This window comes from Seriola lalandi, unplaced genomic scaffold, assembly GCF_002814215.2.
Source record: "Seriola lalandi dorsalis isolate HSWRI2012SDOR001 ecotype SW California unplaced genomic scaffold, Sedor1 jcf7180002054972, whole genome shotgun sequence".
Taxonomy (NCBI): domain Eukaryota; kingdom Metazoa; phylum Chordata; class Actinopteri; order Carangiformes; family Carangidae; genus Seriola; species Seriola lalandi.
In genome coordinates this window covers 2,754,824-2,775,581 of record NW_019525660.1, presented here as the reverse complement: position 1 = coordinate 2,775,581, position 20,758 = coordinate 2,754,824, and the positions used below count along the sequence as shown (strand labels likewise).

Sequence of the window (20,758 nt, the reverse complement as noted above, 5' to 3'; positions counted from 1 at the left end):
GAAAAATAAATTTAACAACACGTTTCTGTGTTGTGACGCACAATACCGTTGCGGGCAACACTTGGGAGGGCGGTTTGTGTGTCACATGGTATCCAAACCTATCGATCAAATACAATTGTTCTAATTTCTATACATATGGCATCCGTAAAAATAGAAACAATTTAGTTCAGACACATTCTTATAATGATACTTAATACTGTATACCACAGATTGGCCCTGATATTAATTTCGCAAATTGAAGCCCGAGTTAATAAAATACTCGTATGCTACTAGATGGGATCATAAAGAATACACGGGTTTCTTTTATCTTTGATAACATTTTCAACCTAAAATCAAACTTACCGTGGAATCATTTGTAAATAACGCTTAGAAAGCAGCGCTAGTGCCTATGGTCTTGCCTTAGGGTCGCCTTGTATGTCGGGCATTACTGAGTGGTTGCTGATCTCACTATCTGATAAAAAGGAAATTTCATCCGCAACAGCAGCTTCGTTCGTGTGGTCAAGAATCGAGGCAATTAGTGGTTTGGTTACAATATTCCCATTTAAGAAATTTAAAAGTTTATGACAGTGAGTGAACAGGCACCAAAACAGAAACCTTTGCCAATTCAACGTTCATTTTTGTTGCAGAACACCTCCTACTCTGGTATATATTTTAATTCAGTGAATAAAAATCTATAGCTAAAAGAATTTAATAGTTAATTACTAGATATTTCATTGTCAAAAAATGTGATTATCAACCACTGATTTCAGTCAATTAACGTAAATATGAGGACTTTCTGCTTGTTTTATGTTTTATATTTGTGTAATTAAAATATATTTGGGTTCTGGATTAATAGGTCATAAAAAACAAACCATTTAAAGATGTTACATTAAGCTATTTAAACTTGCAACGTTAATTTTTCACAATGATTGTTAGTTGCTTGCAGCACACCATAATCCTTCATTTTGATGTAACAGTACACGAAACCTTGCTGGTAGCACATGTACTGTCTCAAAACTGAATTTGCACTTTGGTGGATTAACGTTTATAATTTTTGTTTTTTCGAAAAAGCAACATATAATCAAAGAGTTGATTTGTTTGTCAAATTTACCTAGTAACATAGTTCTTTTATACTCATGTATTGCCATGAAATCGACATTACAGACAAGTGATCAACACTACAGTATATTACCATCTGTATGCATGCTCTTCACTGCTAGACGAAAAACGCCCACACAGAATGGCGACCTCCTTAGACCATGGAGATTCAGGTAGTTTCAGGTGAAAGACAACACTTCACTGCATTTCCACTTCAACAGAATAGCAGTGAATATTTTACCCTACCGAGGCTTATGCTAATGCTGATTTTAGAGCCCATAGAGCAGACATAGCAAATAAAGAAACACCAATATCAAAGTTGATGGAAATTTTTATGAGGCATATTGCTCATGAAACAATCCCTTCATCTATTCTACCAACACAAACACACAGGACAGTCTGTGTCTTTACAGATACAGTTCCAAATCATTAATGGACACAAATGAGGCAACTTTTGGTTTGTCTATGAATCAACAAATGGAAGAAATGATTGATCACAAGACTGATCATGTTGAACATGGAACTGCATTTTGGATCGCTTTGTATGGGTGTTGTTATATTTTCACAATTTAATAATTATTTGTGCATTAGTTGACAATGAAGTCAACCTTCATGACCTATTGCACATTGCAGATTTGTGTGTCCTGTTCTCATTCTGTTCCCTAGTCCATCCATCTTTTAGAGAAAGTCATAAAGAATGAGGATGACTAAAAGTTTGCAAGAGAAGACAGTATTGTTCAGCCAACAGCCTAGTTGAGGTTTCTACCCTGTCTCTAAATGAATGTTTCAAATAAAGGAAAGATTGTGCATTAAGCTACATGAAATGTTGATGGAGGTGGTGTAAACCCTGTAGAATGTTGGTACCACAAGCAGCTTTAACATAAGCAGAGTTAAAGAGAAACATATCTGCACAGTCCTTCACTTTATTATCTTGTTCAATGTTGGAAAATAGTTATGAAATTAAAACTATTTGGGTAAAGTTGAATTAACTACAATCACCCATGATGAATATCCTAAATTCACTGCACTGAAATGCACTCATTCGTTTAGCTGAAGAAAAAGAAGAGAAACTGGTTGAGTTGAGCTGGAAATGGCAAATCTCACACACAAAGGAAGACATCTTTTTCATTAAAAAAAAAACATCAGAGATGGTTGTCTTGTTTGAATATTGCGTAAACTTCATTATGGTAGTAAAAACACCATAACTAATATTATCAAGTGAAACGATCAGCTTCTTCAGAAATGATAAGTTATACTGAAGAGCCAGTTAACTTGAGGATACTGTGGGCTATATCAGGATAACAACAGCCAAGAAAAGACTTGTTTAGTTCACACAGCAATCTTCATAGAAGGTTAATCTTTGTTGTCATTACTTGTCTGGAAACCCCCTAAATTTATACACGAGGATGATCAATTTCTATCTAATATTTACATTTGAACAGGAGCCTAGTGCAGCCCAATCAGGCTCCAATTTCACAGCCAAGCAGCGGTGAGATGCAAAAATGTTAGAGTTTAACGGAGGCATTTAACACATATGCCCTTAACAACCCACCAAAAAACACATGGCTAGAAGACAACAGCATGCATCACGTAATAAGATGCTACTATGAGACCAGGCAGCCATGTTTGTTTTAAAAAAGGCCCAAATCTCATGTGTTAATCTGGTTAATGAAGTGAGTTAACACAGTCCTGCCACATGTTATTTAAGTAACAAAGGAACACAACTAGTAAAAAGGAAAAGGCAAAGTAACCTCAACAAGTTTTTATTTGCTGTAGTAAAATCAAACATCTACCTAGCAGTTTTTAACCCCCCTCCCTCCCCCCCTCCAAGTCCTTTTCTCTAGTTTCTAATCTTCAGAGTGAAAGCCTGTAAGATAATGACAATGTTGATAGTCCATGTGCTTGAATGGATCAGATGAAACGACTTCTAGCCACATCTAAGAGTCTGGAAGGAGAAGAGCCCAGTGTCTGTGTGATAAAATAGGAGGGAGTAGGTGAAAAGGAGTCAATCATGTATTGGGAGGGGGCATATTGGGTGTGTCTGTGGGGGATTGTGGGGAGGGGGGGCACTGGATCACAGCTCCACAGGTGGCTCTCTGAGTAGGCCAGGTCACAGGTGAAGGATGACAGGCCATATTCAATCATGTTAACACTCAGACAGGCTTATCTGAGTGATCACATGATGTAGACCTTCTCAGCCTGAGAGAAGTTGAAGACTTCTTTGGTTCTGGGACACACCACTTTGTCATCTTGGCGGATGGACAGAAGGGACTGGAAAAGATGATAAGCAGAGGGTAATAAATTACACAGAAAAACAATCATCACAGCTGTTTATGACTTTTTCTTGCTTCTATACTTTATTTCAAAGTGATTTAACATAGAAACAGTTTCCCACAGTCCCTGTACTCTCAGCTGTAGTTCATCTTGCGGTGTACTCACATTGTAGCCATAGACATATCCATTAGGAAGCATCATTGGAGGGTTGTTTTCATTCATGACCTCCCCAGAGATCTTACAGACTAGTCTGGAGTTGGCACAGTGGGCCATGGGAAGTGGCTGGGCCAACTTGTTTAGAGATTTACTGCACACTGGGCAGTCTGGGTTCTTAGAGGTACCATCCTCCTTGTAGCATTGACTGGAATGGGCATGGAGGTTAAGGACAAAAATGTATGTCTTTCAATGAACATATCTGTCTCTGTGTTATTGTGCATCTCACAGCAGACACTTCGATTAGACAGTAAAGAGCAGAGACAAGAAATAGGAAAAAGAGAGTGATAAAGACACAATTTGACAGATCTAAACACAATATAGTCACACATACTACTAAACTACAAGGACACTCCCTGCATTTTAAATCCTATGTCTGATCGACCTCCAACACAGATTTAACCTAATAGAGTAAGGTAGGATACGGTGTCTTGATGGCAGACAGACCAGCTTGTAGAGTGATCGTGAAGACAGAGTTGTTTCCAAGCTGGTGCAGTCTGTAGTTGTCATATCGGAACTGCTGGATCAACATCTTCCAGCGGGCTGGATCCAAAAGATCCTGATGGAACAGTACGAACAAGACAGAAAGATTTTTTTTTACACCAAAAGACCCAGTATTACTATTTGTGAGAGTGCACGTACAGTGAAGCACAGACTGTAGTGTTATATAAGCAATGCAAATCCATACAAATTAAACTGACAAAGAGAACACTAACAACTTCTCCAACAAACGGCTTATATTCCTACGCAAACAATGTTTATCTTGCAAAACATTTTTGACTACAAAGTTTTGAAAAGCACATCATACACGTGGGGTATCTTAATTCTCTTAACTGCATCCAAGATTCCCTCACATGCATCTTAGTGTTCCCCCAAAAAACAAAAAAAACCAAAACACTTTATTTATGTTATTTAAGTCATTTATGTGCACTCATTTCATTTCAGCTCAGTGTGAGAGTCTAGTGCGCTTTGCTGTCATTTACGGTTGCGTCTCTCCTCTCTTCTGCTTCACCATGTGTGTGTGTGTCTTAGCCCCTCCCCACACACACAGAGTGGAGAAAAGGAGAGACGCTGACTGTGTCACACATCATGCTGCTTGATGATGACTGATGATTCCAGAACATGCTATCTACAAACAGGGCAGCAATATGGCAGCTTGTTTGGTTCCGTGTAAATATGCAAAGGCAGCACAGTGATGGGGTATTTTTAACAACAATATAATGGGATCTCTGTGTAAAAGGGGCTTTAGTCTCTCCCAGTGAAGAGGCGAGGAGAGAATTAATGAAGAAATATGTTTTTAAACACATCCTTTCATTTGACCTGTCATCTCAGATAACGTCTGATTCTGATGAACTCAGCACATTATTGTATTCAGCTGGATGTCTTTGGCAAAGGATGGTCTTGTGTGTCCTTGCTCATGGCTCCTAAAGGATCCCTCCTCACTGCTCAGAGCAAAAATAAGACATTTGGGATGGCCTTCAAGATGGAGGACAAAAACGATTTCCTGCACGAACAATGATTAAGGTGCAAGAAACTATCAAATAAAGGAAATGAGATGTACCCCAGATGCATTATACAGACAGAATCAGCCAGTAGCCAGGATGTGCCGAGACTAAATTTTTTACAAGGCATTATATAATGTCAGTCTGTGCTGCCTTTCCACATGTCTTTGGAAATCGGAATCAACACCATCAGTGTACTAGAAGATTCCAGAGGCTAGAGAATAATAAAGAGAATAATAATAAATGTAGAGGGGAATGTTTTGGTAATAAGCATAGAATACTAGAGAAGAGTTACAATGGTAGTACAATGGTTTTCAATAAAAACCAGTCCCAGTAAAAGTGCGTGTGTGACTGGTACAACCTGAACAACACACAACCTAGAGTCCAAAAATGGTGTAAAGTTGACTCTTCAGTGAATCATATATGCATGTGTTTGGTGGGTTGAAAATTTGGAAAAACAAACACAAAGAGAATCACATTACTTTCTACTGTCTTTGCCAAACAAAATCTTTTCCCTCTTTGAAGCCAGCAATGTGGAATACTACCTGCTCCACTTTTATGAGTGTTAACACATCAATGCTGAGCAACACCTATGCAACTAATTTTGTTATATTCATTATTAGCATTTGGCTCCCACAATTAATTAAACATGATGAGCAATTATGCCAAGGCTTTGTGTTTAGAGCTTCAGTCCTGTTCACGCATTGACTTGCTCTTCAATCACGGCTGTTTGTTTGGAGCAAACTATGATTAACAGCTCATCAAACACATCTGAGGTGGTTGGCAAGAGTTTTTCACTACAAAGACATCTTGCATGTATCATGTAAATACAATTTTTTGAATGTAGTTACACTTAAATCCTTTGCATTGAGCTGTGTGCTATGGTGGTAACATTACTATTGAGTCTAATCTCATTAACATGTAGCTTCAAGTTTTCACACTAAGTCATGTAAATGAAAGGACAGTCCTCAATATTTGTTTCCAAATATGAACTGGTAACTGGTGTGTTCAATGTTCAGAAAATAACTGTGATGATATTTTTAGCTAAAACTGTGCAGGTCTACAAATATGTTGGTGGAAGACAGATTGTCAGTCCTGCTTCTGTCACACTGGCATAAGAAGCTGTCCAAAATTTTGTCACCAGTTTGGCTGAATCATCTATTTTTCTTGTGCAAATAGCCAAATGCTTTTTGAGATAAATTATTGTTGGAATGATGCCATGGTACAACTCTTCAACACTTTCTGAGAATAAAAATAACAACATTGCTTCTGACAACAGCTGCCCAAGGACAAGTCTAAAGCAGCTCAAGAGGAAACTGAGCATGTATTTAAAAAGGGACAAGAGAGGCCCTCTAGTGGCTGTTCTGTTGCTATAGCACCTTCTCTGCTTGATCTCTAAAAAGTGTAGTCTTATTAGTAATAAAAAGTTGATGCCATTAACAAGTATCTGTTATGTTTCTGATATATCAACAGTTTGCACAGGCATGTTGTTCATCATGTATACACACAACTGCATTGAATTATACCACTGAGTTTGTGTCCACAGGGAAGAACATTTAAGCAGACTGGTCTGTTTCAGGTCTGTCAATGATACTGGTTTTTCCATATGTGAATGGTAGACACTCGATGATATACCACTATATTCCTTGCTTGTATGTGTGTGAAAGGGGTCTGACCAAATAAAATCTTATACATATACATATTTACAATGGTAAAAGACCATAAGTGTTACCTTGTATGGGGAGATGTGTGTATCTGATGGGAAGGCCAGCATCCCCATCACCTGCCGAACCTCATCCAACTGTCCACCCTCTGCTTGGCTGAAGTGTTTCCTTGCATGTCTGACATAGACAAAGAGATACATGTGCACAGGATCAATGGGTGATACACTGCACATGTGTTAATGTTCTACTGGCTTAGAATTTAAAAATAGGTACAATTGGTGTAAGGGTTTAGGGTGAAACAGTTAATGTGTAATGTCAATGTTTGTAATGACACAAACAGTGTGTGTGTGTGTGGTTCTATGTCCAATACCTGACTGCATCCATGCGTTTGTTTTGTCTGATGAGCTCAATGAACTCCTGGATTCTCAGACTGAACTCAAGACAACTCTGCCAAAGAAACAGACAAAAGATGACATTAAGTTTAAACAACTTAAATTCTTTTCGTTTGCCTTTTTCTGAACCTAGGACACCGTTGCATGCAGTAAACTGATCTCTTTTATAACTGCTGTGGTACTGGTGGATTTCAAGCTGCCTTTCAGTACTTAATTTACCAAATACTTTTGTGACAGAAGAAAAAATATAAATATATCCTAATGCTGTGGCTGGTAGAGCTTGAAAAACTACCAGAGTGTAGCTAAACTCAGCCTGCAATTTTGCTTGTTTAAGTTTTTTTGATCGTCGTGTGACCAATCGGAAATTTCACAAATGCTCACAAACAAAAACTGAAACACCCAACACAAAGAAGCACCAGACCAACCTTGTAAACTTACAACATTTGGCCATCTACCCACTACGACGTTGACTCTGTAAGTAACAGCTAACTGGGAAGATTATCATGCATTCCTGCAGGTTTGAACTCTACTCAGGACTTTCTACTTTAATAGGATAATCTCAGGATTAACACTTTAACGTGCTTCCAGTGTCAGAAAGGCAAAACACCCAGGAAGAGTAATTAAACCTCAACACGTTTGTTCCTGAGTACAGACATTGTTACACTGTTGACTATTGTTTAGAGAGAGCAGAAATATTCAACATACAAAACCAATAGCATCTGTTCATATATTTTTGCTTGCTTGATATACTTTTACATTGTTTTTAAGTATCTGTCAGGCCTCAACTTAAACCTGTTGGATTAATGAGGCTAAAATTTTAGTCATAAATGAACTACCTTCATCTTGCGGAGGCGAGACTTATTGTCGTGGCACCAGGCTAGGCAGGTGGCTGTCTCCTGCCTCTCCAGAGACTCTTCCACCTCCTTAGCTGTGAGGAACATCTCAATGTTCACCAGATCCTAAAAATACAGGTGAGTAGATGTGTTAATGGAAAAGAAGGGAATCAGAAACTAAAGACAAAACAACATAAGTTAATTAAGTAGGGAACAGAGGATTAAATTAAAAAACAACTTGTAAACAATGGATGAACTAACTTAACAAAAAGTGTTTCACTTCAGGATAAGACAACTCACAACACACACACACACACAATAAAGGTTATGAAGTAACACTGATAGTTTGTGTTTTAAACAAGGTCAGTGAGTATTACTTAATGTGTCATTTAGTTTTCTTTCAGTGTGAAAGAGTATGAACTCAAAGAACTTCCAAATACTTTGAATGACCTTGAGAAAACACAATAATGACACACAGACAGTTACCTCTATACCACTCTGTCTGGCCAGTTTAACAGCTGTGTTGTAGTAGCCGCAGCGTAGCAGATGCTCCACCATCATGCGGTCCATGCGTTTCTTCTTCCACAGGTTGACTGAGGCTGGCTGGTCGCTGCTGTGCTCCTTTAAGTGCTCGATACGACGCTTACACAGTTTGGCGCTCTCATCTTCTGCTTGGATAGACTCAGCAGCCTACAGGACACACACATGCAAGACATTCAAAATACAAGATATTTACAAAAAGGTGAATGTGCAGTATGTAAAACAGAAGCACAAGCTCAAATTATAGTGCATTCAATACTAATACTTGTTATAACTGCACTATTTCAAAACATGTGGCATTGCTGGATTTCCTAAAAAGAAACTGAGCTTATCTCCTTTTGGAGAATTTGGCTGAGAAAATGAACTAAATAAAGTCTAATTAGATTCATAACATGCAATAAAGCTGGATTTGAACAGGAAGAAGTCCAGATTTTTTTGTAAACTTTTTGCAATACAGCTGATTACTACAAACTGATATGATAATCTGCCTGGCTGCCCTCACACTGAAGCCAGACCACAAGACTAACAGCTGCTTCCTGTTCTGTGGATTAACTGTTATGTGGTGGAGGCAAGTTGGGTGTCATAACCATAAAGGCTGAGGATCACACAGATTACAAATGGGCTTCCATTGTTACATGTTATATCATATCACAAATATATTCTGAAGTGTCAAAACAGTAAAGAAACAGTGATGAACAGTGTTGTATCATTCAGTGAATAACTGCATTCCTGGGTGCAATGTTCCATGCACACTGACACTTGAGATTAGATTTATTTGAAAAAAAAAAAAAAAACACTGCATAACACTGGCTTTGTAAACATTACCTATGTAGTTTATTTTCACACTCAGACTATCAGATTTTATTGTTGACTACTTCTCTCTACACCAGCCAGAGTATTTTAGTATGTGACAAGTATCTGCTGTACAACATTTTGGCACAGAGGAAAAAAGACCTGTAGAAGTGTGTTTTGATCACTTGTTTTCTGTCATTTTAGAAAAGACCTGCAAAAACCAGCCAGGCAGCATTCCACTGCTGACAAACACAATCCACCAAGGCCAGAGTCATGCCATTATAAAGAAACCACAGCCATAATAATGTGCTTTTGTCAACCGGGGCGAGTAATGTGGCTTTCAACAGTTGGCTCCAGCTGGAGGGAGATCTTGTTTATAGATCAGATACTGCCAGCAGTGTATACAGGTAGTACTAGGGCCAAAACTAGTGCTTGCATTTTTCAGCTACTAATTACTGAATAGTATTTACAGTAATTTTTTTTGCTGGTGCAAGTCTTTGTCTTGCTCGGAACTTTTCAATGGGGTATCATATAAGATGGAGGTTTCTCGGGCCGTGTGCACACTAACAAGCACAGATGTAAAATAATAATAACAGATTTTTTCTGTTTAATCTCCATCCACCAAAGGCCTGGTTTTGAAAATTATCTCCAAAGTGGTTACAGCTGAAAAAACTGGCATCGAAGTGCAGTATTGACAGAGAAAACAGAGCTTAAAAACACAACACATGACTGATTGTGATAAACCTTCCACAAACAAAGCTGGCGTATTTGCACTTGCTAGCTATGTTAAGCCAACTCTTCTTTGCCACTGATTATCTCTGTAATCACTTTTTTGTTCAAGACAATGACAAAAACCTGTCATCAGCTTTACTAGAACACAAAATAAACAACCACAGAGAAAATCTGAGGCGGCAGACATGTACTCTGCTAAGATCAGGCACAGAATGGCCTGTCTGTCTTATCTCTCCACTCATTTCTTAATAGAAGGTGGTGGTAGAATTTTATTTTCTGTTTGCCAAGTTTGACTGAAGTAAAAGACAAATAAGTGAAAGAGATTTAAGTGTTTTTGTTTTGCATTTCAGTGTGAATAGCACTAGAAATACTTGGATACATGGATTTTCAAATTAATCAAAATCAGTGAAGAGATCGAGTTCCTGAAGTTTCAAATTCCAAAACTTACCATAAAGGCAAGGCCTAACTCACCAATTACACTTACCAATGACTGCGTATGTTTGTACTTCCATGAGCATGTAGAAGTGTGCCTATGTGTGTATTCCTCACCTTCCTCTTCAGGGCGCTGAGTTTCTCCACCACTCCATCCAGAAGTGACACCACGGAGTCAACCACCGGAAAGCTGCTCAGGGTCTTCTCCAGCTCTGCAACCACCATCGTCACGTGGCTCGTCTCCCGGTCGATGTTCTTCTGAGCTGCTCTGAAGCGTTTGTTCAGAGTCTCGTAGGGGACCTGTGAAGACAATGCCATTGGATATTTTTTACCTTGTTGTAGGAGGCATGCTGGTTTGGCTAATGGCACAGAGAAAACATGCAGCTCAGTACAATTTTATGAAGTGTCATAACAGTTTAACAGACCCATATGAAAATGACTTTTGGCTGATTCAGGTTTGTATTTTGGAAAATGCAGAAATTTGTTTAGATGGCTGAGCTGTAATGGACCTTGTACATATCCTTCCATATTGAGAGGGTTACTCAATAGAAAAAGAAGTAGTTTGCATAGATATCCTGTCTTGGAAGGACTAAAGAGACCAGAGCAAACACAAGCCTAACTTTTTCCCCTGCTGTTAATGTTTCTTCCAAAGATATCACAGACAGTGGAATGAACTTAACATTACATAGTGTGCTCTTTGATGCCCTATGATCTGTCTTCTCGCAGCCTAACTTCATAACTTTTTTGCAGCCAGCTGAGTCCAAGAACTGTTCAAAAGAAACAAAGTAAAACAGGGAGCAGTTGTCCGGTGTCCACTTTTTCAGACTGCAACAATCCTGCCTTTCTTGTTGCTGCTATCTACAGAGTATTTGATCATTGTCATGTACAATTTCAAACAGTATTTTGTTAGTAAGACTGTACATATCTAATACATCTCTAATTTGCCGGGTACCAACTTCATATGCATCTCACCTCGAATCATCACGATCCACTTAATCCTAACAAATTCCTGTTTAAGATTTTCCAAACACTTGTGTATGTCTTATTAGTGAGGCTTCTGATTTATTGATTATTTCATTGTTGGCCTTGCAACTGACTTTCAAATCAAAGAACTTGTCTTGAAAGCCTTTTTACAGTTTATGACCTAAACTACAGTATATTAAGAAGAAAAGCTTTAGAATCTATTATTTTTCACCTCATCTTTCACCATAACAAGTCAAAGTATAAAGCATGTGCCCTCCACTGGCAGGTAGCTACAGTTTGCCTATTTTTAGTGATTGTGGTACTTAAAGCACAATGAAAACAAAAGTTTGAAAAAGCAAAACAAAAAATATTCATGAACCAAATGCTTATCATAGAAAATTTTAAATATATATTCAACAAGATCTGGAGACAATTATCTAGGATCAAACCAAACAGTACAGTGTTTTTCTCCCTTGTACTACAACATAAGATAACTTCACAGACACCTGTAAACTAGCTTCATGTGACCATTGTGTTTCATTCTCTGATGTGTTGCATTAAAAAACAAGTGGACATTTCCTTTGAGATTGTTTTTCTCTTTTAAGTTAGAGCCAGGTTAATTTTTCAGATCACTAAGACTGGAGAGGAAAATTATACAAGATTGCCATGCAGAATGACAGAATAAGCAATGTTGTTGCTTGGCTGGAATTTGGGGAATTCAGCTCTAATTTTGTAGAATTAAAGCCCAGAACGGGACCCTGTGATTCAGATATTTAATTCTACCACAGAACAGTTTTGCATGCACTAGTAAATATTCATTATTGTCCTGTTGGCAGAAACAGAGGGCTTATTCTGCTCAAGAATGTGTTTAGCCTCTGTATGAGACGGAAAAGATGGAAAAGACATTGCCTTTACGTCCGTCTCTCCAGCATTTATTTTTCCTGATGGCTTCATCAAGATCAGGGTTTGCCACAGACACGTTCAACTGGTCAATGTTTGACCAGCAAATATTGAGTTTTTGGTGACACACCGGTGGCCTAAGATCAACAAATTAACAGTGGGTCATGAAATGAAAGAGTCAGTAGCCAGATAGATGGTGATTACAGCAATCTGTAGATAAACACAAATTAAGTTTTACACATTCATAGAATTTTTGGTGTAGGTTGGGGTGTAAATAGGGTTGTGCAATACAGTGATTAAGACCTCAGAACCACAGAGGGATGTCAACTGGCAGAATGACATGCACCAATCCAACTTCTTCTCTCCTAATATGATTCCAATACCTCACCTCAGGGTATCTGCCAATACAGGATGTAATACTGAAATAGCCGGATATCTCCCAATGTATCAGGCTATTTCAGAACTGTTTTTAATTAATGTAAAACTCCTTTAATCAGTCAGGTATTTATTTCACTGGAACAGCCCAAAACAGGCATCCAAACCTGATTATTTATTCTAATAATTGTTTAAATCAATTTCCATAAAATTCACTATATCCTGATATTGATGGTGTTATAAATGGCAAATACCATGAATTACGATGTCTAATCTATATTGCCCACATATGTAAAGGGGCAAACAGATGTGACCTTTATTTAAAATGTGTAATAACTTTGCCCCACAAAGATTTTTCTTTCAACTTCAACAGATCTGGTATGGAAATTAGAATTTTGAGAAAATAATAAATATTCCCTTTTTTAAATATGACTGGCCACTAGAGCTTGACAGTGGACATGTAATTCTGTCATGAACACATTTCAGACAGCTATTATAGTGCTAGGCTAACGGTGTGTGAGTGGCTGTCTTTCATGATTTGTAGGGAGGCGACTCATTGCACGAGACAATGACAAGCCTGCTCCTAACAGAACACATTATTCTCATTAATGATAATCAGAATACTAATAATCATTACATGGCTTGCGTAATTTTAATAAGTCTGAATGATAATTTGGGCTCACCTTGAAATAAAGACACAATCTCTTAAATATTCAGCATTACAATGTCAATAGACTGTAGTGGGCCTGTACTTCTTGCATTCAGGCAGCTAACTTACAAACCACTGCCTAAAATCATATGTTAAATGACAACACGTGAATATATGGGTGAACAAACCTTATGGTTAACCTTACACAGATCTGACAGAGAAAAATATACAAATACATCCTCAAGGACATAATATCCAATACATACTGTATATTGTTGGCAATGCAGATTAGCAGCTTCCTCAGTGTCTGTGTCGGGCAAAACATTATAATTCTGCTCAACATAGCTCCAAATGTAATCAACACTGTTCTTCCCCAGCTGTAGCCTCCCATTTGATGCCAATTACAACCATCACTCCTGTCTTAAAATGGTGCCCATCATGTATCATCCTTACTGCAGCATCCAGCCAAAGACAGACACATCCCCAAACCACAGCCGTGCTTTCTGAACACAGAGACATCCTAACATCGTCATCAACACTAAACGCCACGTTATATTCATCATGGCAACATCACACCATTAGTTACCACACAAAAGCTGTCAATACATTGCTACTCACAGCCGTGCGTTATTTGACGACGCTTTCTTTCTCCCTGAGACGGTTGAACACAGGAAGCAGCCCGGACCTGTTTCAGCTCGTCTTTTAGCGGTGGTGTCGCAGTAACGTTGTGTGGAATGGAGGAACAGTGCGTGTGTGCGGCGGCAGGCTGTGATTTCTCTCGCTGGCCATTTTGAAGAGCACACAGGCAGCAGCGATCTGATGACACTGCGCTAACTCGCAGGGCTGCTTCTCGTAGCGTTACGAGCTCTCCCCCCGGTGATTTGCACCGATCCATCTTCCTACCAGCTAGAATCTGCATGCTCGACGTTACGTGTTTGGTAGGGAGGCTATTCATGTTTTGCGACGATAAAAGATTGATAAAACTGGTTTTGCCACAACAAGCAAGCTAGCAGGCCAATCACGTCTGCATGGTATTTCATTGACTGCGTGCCTGGTTGTTGAAGGGACGAGCACCCATGTTGTTTCATGTTCTGTCAGTGATGTTCATTGTAACGTTTATATCAGCCTCTAACTGATTGCAACTGCCAAACGGTCGACTCTCCAGTGTAGCGTACTCGTCGGCGCTAAATTAATTAATGTGTCACCATCGTTTAATTAATACAGCGTTAGCTCGGTAACTGACCTGTCATAACTACTGTGAAGGGACCACATTGTCAAAAACAACAGGCTTAAACTTGAGCTAACATTTCTGAGGCCCTCGACACACTCAACGCCAAGTATGAGAGCTCATTAAGGCAGTAATGAAGCCAGCTAACTAGCCACCAACAATTGTTATTGTCAAACTCCCCAATCTTTACTGTCGTTTTTCAAACACAGGTAGTTAGTGGACGTTGCTACCTGGCTAAGCTAGTCCAGCTAACGTTAGCCTCCCTGTCAAGTTCGCTGCCCTCGCTATCTAATGAACTACTAATCCCCACTTTCCTAATAACATCAACTGCATCGTGTCTTTCAGCATCCCGGGAATCATTAGACTACCGATATATGGAAGTTCCAATTTTTGTTTACCTTCAGGGTTGGATATTCTTGGACTTTGAGAGCCATGGACAGTTGAGATGCTGTCTCTTGCACCGCCATCTTGGTTTTGTGGTTTTCTTGTGGTTGTTTGTGTTTTTTTTCCATCAACCCAGAATGGCCTTACTACCTCACTACCGCCACCTGGTGGGACGGTGTCAGCACTGACAATATGTGGGGGGTGGGGTGGGGAGGTGCTCTGTATAAGATTTTTTCAGATGCTTTTCTTATCTGAAGAGACTTCTAATTGCAAGTATTTGTTGATTTAAGATAAGATGCAACATGAAACGATGTTGCCGACCAAAGTTATTATTGAATATTTTCATCATCAATTAATCTGCTGATTATTTTCTTGATTAAGTGATATATCATTTTGTATGGAAAATATTGAAAAATGTCCACTATAATTTCCCAGTTTTCAAATATCTCTCTTTCTATCTATCTATCTATCTATCTATCTATTTTTTTTGGACCAAAACCCAATACCCATAGAAATTCAGTTTACAATAATATAATTATTATGATTATGATGTGATTAAATCGAGGATGTTATGTTATTACTTGTGTCTGTTTGTTGGTTTGTTTGTTTATTTGTCAGCAGGATTACACAAAATGCATTCTGGGACAGGCTCTGTTATATATCAAGTAACTCAGAATTTGACTGAAACCACAGAACTGTTAGATTTCAAATACCAGGCAGACTAGATGACATCAGTGTGTGGTGTAATCAAATTTAATCAGAAATGAATCAATTGATGTCATTATCAAGCAAAAATGCCAAAAGTTCAGCTTCCAGCTTCTCAAAAATGAGGACTTTCTGCATTTTGTTTGGTTTTACATCATAGTAAATTGAATACTTTTGGGGTTTGGGACTATTGCTTGGACAAAATAAGCAACTGAAGGTGTTGCATTGAGTTCTGGGAACTGTTCATATATATAAATATTTCTGACATTTTAGAGACCACAATCTAAAAATTATTAATTAGATTAACTGATAATGAGACTAATCGTTTGTTATAGCCCAGCAGTAGTGCCCAGGGGTAATTAGTCACATTCAAACATTCCCATAATGCAATACATAATACAAATCACTATTGAGTATATGGACTATATGAACCTTCAAAAAAGAGGGAACCTGTGTGAAGAGGAGTGCTAATGTGTGACATACTGACAGTCATTACTAAATGTTACAAATGAGAAGCAATAAGATGTAAGAAATGAAACTGGTAGCGAGTGGTGGCAATAAAAAGCTGATGTTAATGGGAATTTTAAAAAATATATATATTTTTAAGGAATTCTAAATCATGTTTTTCCATGTGAAACCCAGTCTGGGATACAGTTCAGGACAGTCACCTGAAATAAAACCTCTGGAACCTAAGATAGGAATAATATAACAATATTTTATTCCACTAATGATAATCAAGTAATTTGAAAAAGAGAAACCACCCTCTATCAGGTATCTTTATCAGTACATCTGATTAGGGTAAGCATTGTGTAATTTCTATTGATATTGAAAATACAGACTATAGTCCATATGAATCTCCCCTACACCCGTTCCATATCATGGCCACATTTCTTTTCCTGTGTGAGTGAGAGCTCCCTCCCCCCAGCCGCAGTGAGCATATTGCCATTGGCCGCTGTCCAGTGCCAAGCTGTGCTGATTGGCTGGCACAAACTGTAATCGCTTACAATTGGCCCATTATCTGCTGCATGCCCCCCATCCCCACACCCCCCACACAGCTTTGGAACAAAGTGGAACAGTGGACACAGAGAGAGGAAGGTGATGCAAGGTTTGTGATGTATTTTTGGCCCCATATCGAGTGCTTCCTGTGTGTAATTTGTGTGTGTGTGCGTGCGTGTGTGTGTGTTTGAATGTGTGAGTTTATGTGATACTAGCGGCTGTGCTGCAGTAAGAGGAAATAACTCTGTGCCAAGCTAAATAAAGGGGGGGGAAATGAAAGTGTGTGTACTTATAATATGAAGACTTGTTTGTGTGTGACTGTATGAACATATCTATTTTTGTTTATGTGGGTACAGTGTGTACAGTGTGTGTGATAGGGGGGGGGGTAATGTTTATTAATGAACAACTTGGCAGGGAAATTGGTATCTCTGCCTCTTTAAAGATGGATTTTGCCCAGAGTGGTTGTTGAATGTTGGTGCAGTTCAATGAATCTAGAAAGATGCAATGGGTCTTTAATTCTGACGGACTCTTGGCTCTTAACATCAATTTTCATCTTAAATAATGATTTTATCAAACAGTCAAGATTAAAAAGTTCTGTATAAAACCTCACCCGGATGATATCCCAGTCTCTTTAGACTTTAGAGTAGTTTCAGAGTCTGCAGGCTTTAAAATGTACATCCTCTGAACCCCAGCTGGGCAGTGCACTCTTCTCATGACTGTCTTCATTGGCTTATATCATTAGTTAAAGAGCTAAAGAACTCAAGAGTTAAGAGCTGGATTAAGTGTCATTTTAATAATAAAAAAGAAAATCATACGCTATAATTTGTGTGCCAAAACTGAACATTTTAACTCAACCATGCTTGCTCTTTCATTATTTGAAGACTTTGTCAACTGTGCGTTTAGAAGAGAAACTTTATTTTAATTTGTAAGAGAAAATTCTGTTCCTATTGACGAATAGCTTTAAAAGTCACTCATTATGTATGACTGTCAAAAGTCATGCTCAGTGATCCCTCTTTAAACAAGTTTATACAACCTCTTTAAGAACCAATTCCCAAATACAGTAGAGCTGAAACAATTAGTTGATTAATTGATTAGTTGAACGATCTGCAACTACGTACTTTGTCTTGTGTGATAGCAAATTTCCCTCTTTGGGTTTTAGACTGTTGGTCCGACAAATCACAACATCTGAAGATGAGATTTAAAAATTTGTCATTGGATGACAATTAAAAAACCAAACTTGAGAATCGACAAATAATCAGCAGATTATTTGATAATAAAATATAATGTAAAATACAATGTAATTTCATGTCCTGAAGTAAAGAATCTAGAACACATCACACACTGTAAACGAGACCCCTGAATTATCACTGACATTAGATGTTTAAGTGTTTTAAAACTAAATTGACCTTTTTCTCTGTTGAGGGAGGAGACAGTGTCGGCCTGTCCTGACTTAGTTTTTTTCATCTTGACAGAGATTTCAACTGCCAGCTCTCTTTTTTTATTGAACACACGAGGGACATACAAGAACTCACAGAAGATACATACATATAATATAATACAATATAGACATTATCAAAATAGATAAAGAGAAAAAAAACAATAAAATATGGAGGGGTTACTGCATATTAAAATATATATAGAAGTATATAAATAAAACATAATCTCTTCATCTCTGGGTATTAAAAAAAGAGGAGCCAAGCCTTTAAAATAAGGGGCATACAGTATCAAAACAAGAAGTGAGAAGCTCTCTAACTATGAGCTAGTACCTCTAACCTTGAGACCTCGTGCCATTACATTTTACAGACGACTCAAAGTTTTTAAATTCTCAGCATCCAACTTTTTCTGATATTAAAGATCCTTCTTCCTTTATTCCACACCCTTTTCTTATCCCTCTCCTTCTCTTGCACCCCACTCTGCTTCTTCATTATAGCTACTGCTTTCGTTTGCCACCCTATTTTTTTCTCATATCTTATCTACCCTTCCTTCCCCCTTCACTTTTCTTTCCCACCCACCTGCTCCTCCTGTCATCTCTCCTGCTGGTCCCACCTACTCTACCTCCTTTTGCTCTTTGCTTCCTATCTCCCCTCTTTCCTCTTCTACATGTGGGTTAGATTCTTCATGTCTGCAGGATCTGTCTCCTCCTATAGCAGATTAGATTGCTAGTGTCTCCAGTATCTGCTCTGTCGTCTGTAGCAGTGTCCACATTGTTCTCCAGCTCACTGTCAGTATCCATATATCCACATGGCTGTCTGTGTATGTGTGTTAATGTGTCTGCATCTGCACGTTTGCAGCTTGTGTGATTGGTACAGTGTGTTTGTAGCTACAGTATGTGTTGTGCATGTATGTGTGTACATCCACGTGTCTCATGCATCTCTTGTGTGTGTATGTGTACACGCTTTGTTGCAGCTACATTATTTTGCATCATGTGTGTCAGCGTTTGGGCCTGTACCACAGTATGTCAGGGCAGTTGTTGTTGCATGCTTGTATATCTATTTCTCTGCACACAAGCTTGTATCTTTGTGCATGTGCAGGTATGTTTATCTTTGTAATTATGTGTCTATGTGTATATGTATGTGTGTGTGTGTGTGTGTGTGTGTGTGTGTGTGTGTTTGCGATAGCTCTAGGTCTAGCTGGCTGTCAGTCTTGATAAGGCCAGCGGTTGGGAGGCGTTAGTCGGGGCTGCTGCTCGCCTGGCCTCCGCGTGGTGGATCTGCTGAGAAGGAGCTGAACCATTAGACACGCTGCAGTGACTACAGAGAGAAGAGAAGGGGTGGGAGGTGGGGAGGGTGGAGATATATGGTGTGAAAGCCAGAGATGGGAAAAAGAGAGTGAAAGAGATGCGGGATTGAGGATTTGTTTGGGGGTGGGAGGGTGGAGGGTGGTTTGACGGAGTGCAAATAAGATTGAGAGCGAAATTGGGAGGGATACAAGACAGAGACCAAGATGGGTAGATGGAAGAGCAGGAGGTGAAGAGATAGAAAAGGGACGGGGGGGGGGGCAGACAGAGGGCAGGTGTAGGAGGAAGGTAGATGGGGAGGGAGAGTGAAGAGAGATGGGGTGAGCGGTGGAGAGGTAGAGAAGAAGAGAAACTGACAAGGAGGAGGACGATAGAAAAAAAAAATTGGTTGTGGAGTGATAAAGAGAGGAAAGGGTGTAACTGTTAGTGTCCACCCTCACAAAATATACATGTGTCTGTCACTGCCTGATTTGCACACATGAAAAACTGAACAGAGCAATTAAATAAAAACACTGTAAGGCAGTGAAATCTTTATCTATCCTGTCACCTCTTTCCTCCCCTCCCTTCATTTCTTCTCCATGTTTTCCCCTATGTGCAGCATTAAATATTCTATCGATCATTAAATGTTCCTGCCTTCTGAGAAGCATTTGTTCCGTCTTCTCACTCCCCTCGTTCTCTCTATCTCCCCCTCTTTTTGTGCTTCCCTGTGTAGCTACAACAATCCAGCTATCATCGCCAGAGCCTGTTTTTCTCCTCTGCCTGCCCTGGTTTAGAAACACTGAATATGTTTCATGGTTCCTCCATCTCCCCGAGGAGCATTTGTGTCTTGCGTGTAAGAGGTGGCTGGAGTTGAAGTTGCCATCGGCCTTGTCAACAGGATAAGTGTGTCTGTAGCTTCTCACAATGTCGACTGCGAGTTGTCAGTTTGAATTTGGTGTGAGAACCAAAATTGGACTTGCACACCTAACCAAAGTGTTGTTATACTGTACATGCAGGGCAAGGCAATAGCTTCAGTGTGTGGTGTGATAAGAAGTATAGTGTTATAGAGATATTTGTCAGTCAGCAAATTAATCAGTTTAAAGACTGAATTGGCATAATTTGTTCAGTTTATGGTTATTATGACATGACATTAAGCAGCTCAAGTGCTTCTTAAAATAGCAAGGGGCTGATGCTCTCTGCAATGTGGAGGAAAATTCGATGCATCACCCCTTCACATAGCCTCTAAATCCCATAGTAAAAGTATCTGTTGTGATTCGAACAGTATTTATGCTTCAGTACATGAGCTTTTCTTGCCTCACATATCGATAGAAGCAGATTTTGTTGGACTCTTTATAGTGTTAAGGTGAAAAAAGAAGAACAAGGTGTCATGT

General features: G+C 39.0%; 1 protein-coding gene across 1 annotated transcript; it reads right to left on the bottom strand.

Moving 5' to 3' along the window:
• Positions 1-1,390: 1,390 nt before the first annotated feature.
• maea (macrophage erythroblast attacher, E3 ubiquitin ligase) lies at positions 1,391-15,078 on the bottom strand. Its single transcript, XM_023398092.2, has 9 exons — positions 14,965-15,078; positions 10,569-10,751; positions 8,442-8,645; positions 7,959-8,081; positions 7,101-7,177; positions 6,799-6,907; positions 3,990-4,123; positions 3,517-3,712; positions 1,391-3,348 (listed from the first exon to the last, which is right to left on the bottom strand). Exons 1-9 carry the CDS (start codon positions 15,076-15,078, stop codon positions 3,253-3,255), a joined length of 1,236 nt encoding a protein of 411 aa, XP_023253860.2. The 3' UTR covers positions 1,391-3,252.
• Positions 15,079-20,758: the final 5,680 nt, after the last annotated feature.